Here is an 8,141-nt window from a genome sequence, read left to right on the forward strand (position 1 = left end):
ACTTGTGGAATGTCAAGGGATTACCTGAGTATATGAGAAATAGGAGATGCGAAGGGAGCCGCACCCCAAAAAGTTATTCTTCTTCTTCAGTAGACCTCGCACTTCTCACGCCCTTCTGAGGCTGGCAAAGCTCTGTTCACATCCACCACACTGGCGTTTAGAACAACCTGAGGGGACTCGCACTACACTTTACTGCTTGAAAGCAAAATGCCAGCAACCAGAACGCCCCGCCCCCTTCCCAGTGCCTGTCCCTAGACTCTGAAACTAAGAGAGACCTAGGAGTGAGGGTTCTACGTCAGCTGATTCTCTCGTAGCATTCACTTCTCTTAAAGTGATCTAAGGCATGTGTATTTAGGAGTGCAGGTTTGCACTGGGCAATGCTATATCACAAAGACGAAGACTAAGCATGCTTTTTCTTTCCAAGAATAAGGCCCTGCGGTATAAAAGGAAGTGGCAGCTTCCCTCGCTAGATACCAACCAAAGTTCGTTCTTTGTCATCAGTAACATATTTTGTGACCATTGTTTGCCCTAGGCTGTTTCTTCAGCCATAAAATCTTGACTGCGAGATACCTGTCCCTACCTGTGCTTATGAATAGCCCCTGGGAATTGTGATTAAAAGTTTAAAGTCCGTTCATTCCTTGGAACTGACATTCTAAGTCCAGTAACCAACCAGATTTTCAATAACTAAAACATAGGAATCCCTTGTGAAAAGAGAGTCCAGGAGAAATGGGAGACACCTTAACCTTTCAGACCACACACACACACACACACACACACACACACACACACACACACACACACACACACACACACACACTTGGTTTCCTGGGTTCCTCCAGGCTTCCTTCAGGGACAGCTTGAGTTTACTGCTGCAGGCTAAGGGCGAAAGGACACCATATCAAGTTGGTCACCTAGCACAATGAGCTTTTTCCTTGTCCAAGGGGTCCACATAAAACTACACGTTAGGGCATTCTTATCCCTGACTCCCCGAAGGCCTACTTACTCCCCGAGGTGAATTCTGGAGTCTTCTGGCTCCCTAGGGAGATCCAGTCAGGTCCCTAATAAAGTCACTTTTTTGGCTCCCACTCAGAGAGGGCTTAAGGTCCTGGCTGTTTTCCTTCTTAAAGGAGAATGAATCTGAGCAGAGTTGAGACTCCTCCCGGGACAAATCTCAGGGCCAGGAAGTTCACTTCCCAGAGTTTTGTGGGATCAGTGGTCATCTCTGTTCGCCCATCTCCCAATTTGGGGAGCAACTCCAGACTCTCTCACTCTCTCCTTCACTCCAACTCTCGTTTCTCTCGAATCCCAACCCTAGCACAGAACTCTCAAGAGCAACGAGTTCTTTTTTTTTGACCCCAAGGACACCACGCTGGCTTTCGGTGTCGTCCCCTGGGAAGCTACCCTCAGTCAGGATGGCCGGCACCCAGGGCTCCAGGGACCGTGCTCCCAACCTGGCACAACCCAGGCGCACCCCGCTCTGCCCAGGGAACCCCGAGGCCAGGGTTTTGGCTGGGCGTTCGCGATCCGCCCCCGTCTCCAACCGCGCGTGCCTATTTCAGCTCACAGCCACACTCCCTCCCCTGCGGGACCTAGGCGCCCGGGTCGCTCAGCTTCCTGCCGCCCTCCCTCACCTCCAACAACAGCAGTTTAAGAGGTCGCGAGGCCCGGTGACCCCCACCTGGGCCAGCCGCCCCGCCCCGATGTCCCTCTCCCCGTCCCCGGGATGGTCCCCGGAGCTCACCGCTAGGGTCAGTAGGTGCGGAAGGCCACGGGCTGGGCTCCCGGAGCGCGCACGTCCTGCAGCCGCCATGGCCAACCCAAAGGACAGGTCGCCGCCCCGCACCGCTGCGCAGAGGTGGAGCGCGCACAGGCGCTTTTCTTGCGCTTGTCTGATGCTCCCGCCTTGATCCCAAGGGGCTTTTCCTCTGGTCGAGGGTGGAGCTCCAGGCAAGTCCAAAAGACTCCAATAGGCTACTCTTATTTTTCTTGTGTCTTCATGGCTTTAAGAACTCAACCGGTGGGAACTCCCTCTCACCGCCACCCTTTCACCTGGACTAGGTGCTTCTCACCAGCAGACGCCACCTATATGTCCCTTGTCACCCCCACCACCCACCCCGCCCCGGTGGCCGTCTGGCAGGATTAGCAGCTGGCCCTGCCCAGCAGAAGCCCTGACTGTACTAATACTCACCGCAGAGCTCTGGCCCTGGCTCCGCCCCGCGCACTGCCCATTGCAGGTGGAGGTCCCTGCCCTGGGGGGTAACTCCCAGGCCCACAACTGCCCTGAATCAACTGGCTGAGTTACTCACAGCTGCCTGAGGCCAGCCTGATAAGAGGTGGACTCAAGGGAGATCCTATTATGTAAATCAAAATCGGACAGACAGACGTGTATATATGGTTCCAACAGGAGTTGCCTCCTAGAGGGTCTCAAGATTCAGAAATTGCGTAGTTTGGCAGTGACATGGGTTCGATAATTTAGGGAGAAAAGAAAAGAAAGGAAAGTGTGGAGGGAGGGAGGGAGGGAGGGAGGGAGGGAGGGAGGGAGGGAGGGAGGGAGGGAGGGAGGGAGGGAGGGAGGGAGAAAGGAAGGAAGGAAGGAAGGAAGGAAGGAAGGAAGGAAGGAAGGAAGGAAGGAAGGAAGGAAGGAAGGAAGGAAGGAAGGAAGGAAGGAAGGAAGGAAGGAAGGAAGGAAAAGGGAAATAACAAAAACAAAGTTACTACAGAAAACACATCAACTGAGGCCCAGCCATCAGCTAAATGTGTGCTACTGATTTTCTCTAAGAACCTTGTCATATATGAACATGCTTTCTTGTGGTTTTCTCCTGAGCATCTCCCTCATGGGAGTCCCCGGCATCCTGGTACCAATTATTTTTCTCTGCTGTCATCAGGATTAGAGTTCGTGGTGAAAAGTGAAGAAGAACAGGAGAATTTGCTTTCTGACTTGACAGGTACTTAAGCCTATGAATTACAGCAGCACTTAACCAGGAAGATGAAGCTTGAGAGCTGTGTGCCTTGCACTCCTCAGAATGGGCTTTCTGACTCACCCTTCTGCGCCTCTTTCCAAAGACACCAGGGAAGTTTCACCAGGAAGACAAGCGTGTCCCTTCCCTGACACCTGGCTTAAGGGTAGCTGCAGAAAACAAGTTTGAAGAGATGACCACAGCACTCAATGCCATTTCAATTACTGAAAATGTTTTCCTGTTATGAGCAGACCCAGAATGGTGCTAATAGCAGTCACATGTTAAATTGAACATTGCTGTCTAATGGTAAATGTCTGTTGTTTTCAATTAATGAATGCTACACAAGTGGGTGTTCTGTTGTCTCCATAGCCATAAAATTATCAGTGATTGCTAGTAAAATAAGCCTGGGTCACGAGTCCGAGTGTCCATGCTTTTGTTTTCTTACTTCTTAACCCTCATTCATGTTTGCCCAGTGATGATTTCATAAATGCCAATCAACTCATTGGTGATGACATCACAGTGTCCAGCTCCAAGCTTCCCAGAAAGCACAGAAGCCAACTGGTTTCGGCATCACAGCTCTTGACAATAGGACATTGCCAAACTCTTGCCTACCTTCAGCCTCCAATGCCTTTGGGATGGCTCATGCTCTTTCTCATTCCAGAAAGGGGTGAGAGAGCAATTTGACAATTCATCTCAGAGATACCAGGTAACTGAAGCTTATAAAATGGCAATTTTTGTGTTTCTTCATGAAAATTCACTCAAGGAATTAGATAAAATTTACATATTCTAAGTAAATGTTTCACCTTAATAGATTAGACTAGCTGAACCTTGTAAATTCCTCCTTAAACCAGTTTTGAAACATCCTACCATGAAAGTGTGAGAAGTATAGAAAGATGTGACTCTTTTTAAGAATGTCATTTGGCTGAGAACACTAACTGCACACATATGCCAGCTCTCTGTTACTCTAACAGAATCAAAAGTCAGGATCAGCTAGCTTCCTGCCCATCTTGCCCTGCTTTGAGAACATCTCAGGCATCAGCACTCACATTTGATAAGAAAAATAATCCTATGGCACCTCTTCTATCTAAAACTAAACTGCTGAACTGATCATGAGAGTCTTACCATGAGACAAAGAGAGACAGAGGTTGGTTGTATAGATATCACAGAGAGTCAGAAGCAAAGGTCCCCTAGAGAGAGGAACAATGTACAACTCAAATTCCAGGGGCCAACCCTACCCAATAGTTACACAGAATTCTACTTGCAGAGGCCAAAAACTAAATATACTGAAGTAAACAAGCAAGCAAACAAAATACCCACTTACACAGATGTATGCACAAAGACACCTGTCACTGAGCAGGTTAATTCATGGTAGATCCCCACCTCCATCTCCCACAATTGCCAGAGCCCATGAAAGAGAAACTCGTGGATGAATGTGGCTTTCGGGAGGACTCTGTCTATCTGAGGTGTGTCCCTAACACAACATTGACAAGGGAGCGAGTCTGACACAAATAAAAGGTGGAAAAGAAAACAAGCTGGAAATGCACTGCTCAGATTTCAGAGGTGGAATAAAGAGTCAACCCAATGATAGCAACAAGGGCACAAATCCTCACTGCCCAGACTTGTCCTACCGATTAAATGATACGGTATAGGATGCACTCGGAATAAATGCTCAAAATGTTCCTTAAGTCCTCCAGTGTCTGTTATTATGGGCACCCCTCTTCTCCACACTGTACTACCCCATCTCTGCCCCGCCCCCTTTTAACATATTCCATCTCATTCTTGTGACTGTTGCCTGCTTTTCTACTTTGGAAGGAGACTCTCCATTTGGTCTAGAACTTAGTTCTAGTGCTGATTCACCCATCACTTCTGATCCTTCAGCCCCTTCTCAACAGCACACAAAGACTTCCTTCCACTGGCGTCTACGGCTTAACTATGGGAAACTAAACTGAGACTGTAGGAGGTTTGTGTACTTCTTGAAATTGCACCAATTTTAAAAAATGAATTCTTTTGTAATACAAGGAATGCATTTTTGAATTTCTGTTAAATAAACGCTTTACTTCCTACTGTTCCACATACTTCAAGTTTGCTTTTCAAAATTAATGTCTGTGACGTGGAATGTATACATGGGAGCCATGGCAAAGAGTGTGTTTGAGTTTAAATCCCAGGTCAAACAAGCCAAGATTGTCTGTCCTCGGTTTCTCCTTTCTTAGTGGCTGTGCCTGTGTATTCTCTTCTGATTGTATAGAGACTGCCCCTTGTGCCTTATATGACTTAGAAGTATTGCTGCACTCTAAGTATTGATGCTCGCGCACATACACGCACACACACACACACACACACACACACACACACACACACACACACCTGTGTTTTTCAGTGCTTTGCACTCATAGGTTTCTGTTGTTGTAAGCGCTATGGTGTGTTGTTTCTTCTGCTTGAAGACTCCCCCTGTGCCCCTGGGAGGGCTAACTCCTGTCTACTCTACAAATGTCGGCTTTCATTTATCCCCTGACTAGGTAGAACCCTCTTCACTAAACTAGTTCAGAACACTTGTCACAATTATCATGATAACTTCGTTAATAAATTAATTAATTTTTAATTAATATTTTTCTAATCAAAGATTACATTTAAAGACTATACCTTTTTTGTTTTTGGTTCGCCCTTATGTCTCCCACACTAGCACACTTCCCAAACAGTTAACAGTCAAGTATTTGTGGAATGAATGGGCGAATGAGCAAATGGAAGGTTGACAAACACCCAGCACATTTGGACATATTTTTGACAAGTAATTCTTTCCTTTTTCTACTCTCCATCTATATTGATATATTAGATTGATGTCATGGGTCACATTTACTAGGGCAGGAATTCCTAATACACATCAAATATACTGAACATGTTTAATCTATAAAGAGGAGCCGACAGAGAATGACCACCGTTTCTGTAAAAGAGTAGACAAGTATAGTGATTGATTTTAATTTATAAGTTAAGAACGATGAGTGTGTAATAAGAATTTGGTATCTTATAAATAAATAAAGGAAACAGGAGACCTTACAATGGCTAATCTCTATTGTCACCTGACAGAAATTCCATAATAAAGGAGATGATCTCCCCCAGGTGACAAGAACCCTTAGGGGACAGTGCAGGTTCCTTTGCCTTTTGCTGGTGAGGGCATCTGTTCTCTATGCTGCTGCCCTACCCCTTACATTTCAGATTCCAGCTTCTTCGACCTTGCAATGTGAACTGAAGACCAGTAACTCTCCAAGAGCTGCCATCCCTCAGTGTCAGATTAGGACAAGTGAGGCACCCAGCCCCATAGACTGACTGGTGATAGGATCATTGACTTCTCAAGCATGCAGACCACCACTGTTGGACTATCCAAGAATGTAAATGATCCTAGTAAGTTCGGTTCTTTGGTAATATAGATGCATTCTGTTAGTTCTGTCCTTCTGGAGGATCTTGCCTGATACAGTGCCATGAAGAAAAGAAGAAATCATGAGTGATGGGATTGAGAGAACAGACTCATGGTTAGATAAAAATAAAACTGGGCCCTTACTCAACCCCACATGCAAAGCTTCTAGAGTGGCCAATCTGTGCAGTGGCTGCAGATCCACAGTTAGTGGAAGACAGCACAGAATAAACAATTGTGTCTCAAGAGGTAGAAAGAGATTTTCAAAATAAATCCAAATCTGGCCCATGGAAGCATCACCTTTTTCACAGTTAAGCTCATCCTCTCCTCTTATGCCATCATCCCATCTGCTCCCACCTGCTCAAGGTCATTTTGGGAGCAATTATGCCCCTTCTCTTCTACATCATTCACTAAACCCATCTCAGTCCTCTCAATAACACATGTGGGAAGTCAAAAGAAATCTCCACCTCTCTCTACTGCGTTTCTCCTGCTGGCTACCACAACCCATTTCTTTGCTCTCCTTTCTAGAAAAAGAAATCTTGAAGAACTTTGAATCCATTTAAGTTCAAGATTTCTGCTTAATAAAAGACACCATAGCAGTTCTTCAATGACAAGTTTTGTGACACAAACAAACAAAACATCTAGATAGACTGGGGACTTCAACACATGTGAAAGAAGGTAACAGAGCTTCAAAAGACAGACGAACAAGTAAAGGGCCAAGCATATTAAAACAGAGGAATCTCAAAGGCTACCAGTGTGTGTGTCAAGAAATCAGAGAATAGTTCCTAAAATATTAAGTTATCCTTTGGCCAAGTAATTGTAAAAGCTGATAAGTTATGGATAATTTGAGAACCCTGATAGAATTACAAATTTAAAAGAATGCTGAGCAGAGCAATCAACAATGCCCTCATATCCTTTTGATTGAGCAATCATTCTCTTATTGCGCAATTACAAAAGATTCTCATTGCTTTCTATAAAAGGTCGTTTGTTATGAGGAAGTTAGGAACAATCTGCACCACCATCTTCAGAAAGCAAATAGATAAATCACAGTTTATGATACCTCCCATTGATCCCTGTCCCAAGTTAGAAACACCAGGCTCCATATGGCATCATGAATGGTTCTTAAAAACAGAATCCAGTTGAACAGCTGAAATAGAATATTTCTGAATTAAATGTAAATGTAAGCAAACAAACAGTTTACAACAATAACACGTTTTTATGGGGAAAAAAGACACTCTAAACAAACTCCTCGTGGAAGTAAAACATGAGTTTGAGAAACACAGGTGTGCAAGATAGGGGCAAGAGAAGAGCTAACAAAGAGAAACAGAAATTAATATTTTATACTGTGTTTTTAAGAGGAATATTTCATAGGATAATTGTTTTACGGGAAAATTGAATAGTATATTACTTTTTATTATATGTCCTTTTGTTAGTAGTATAGACTTGTTTCTATCCTGTAATGAGAAATAATAATGAAATGAACTACTAATAAGCCAAGTGAGTAGAGAAGATGTCAACATCAATCCAGTGAGAGGAGCAGAAGTCTTGGTAGTATATATACATAGGACATCATCACTGGTAGTACATATATGTGGCTTGTCACACATAATCCTATAGTCCAGATGTTCAACAGAATATTCCAAATGATAAAGAGACCACATGTCTTCAAGGTGGACCAGATTCAATTTGTCATAATCTACTAACAAAAGATGAAAATACTAGGTGGCCTGTAGTTATAGCAGAAGCAAATAAGAATTCAAGCTTCAAATTAGGTAGGT

General features: G+C 44.6%; 1 protein-coding gene across 3 annotated transcripts in view; it reads right to left on the reverse strand.

The window, feature by feature from the left end:
- LOC102925485 (desmocollin-2) overlaps positions 1–2,154 on the reverse strand; it is a 36,827-nt gene extending 34,673 nt beyond the window's left edge. Inside the window, exon 1 of one of the 3 annotated variants that reach the window (XM_042264021.2) lies at positions 1,742–2,154. In XM_042264021.2, coding sequence (XP_042119955.2) covers positions 1,742–1,810 — 69 coding nt within the window. In that variant the 5' untranslated portion in view covers positions 1,811–2,154. The remainder of the gene's footprint in view (positions 1–1,741) is intronic. The other 2 variants (XM_042264020.2, XM_076554776.1) reach the window with 2 other exon arrangements.
- Positions 2,155–8,141: the final 5,987 nt, after the last annotated feature.

The sequence above is a fragment of the Peromyscus maniculatus genome, chromosome 19 (genome assembly GCF_049852395.1).
Source record: "Peromyscus maniculatus bairdii isolate BWxNUB_F1_BW_parent chromosome 19, HU_Pman_BW_mat_3.1, whole genome shotgun sequence".
Taxonomy (NCBI): Eukaryota; Metazoa; Chordata; class Mammalia; order Rodentia; family Cricetidae; genus Peromyscus; species Peromyscus maniculatus.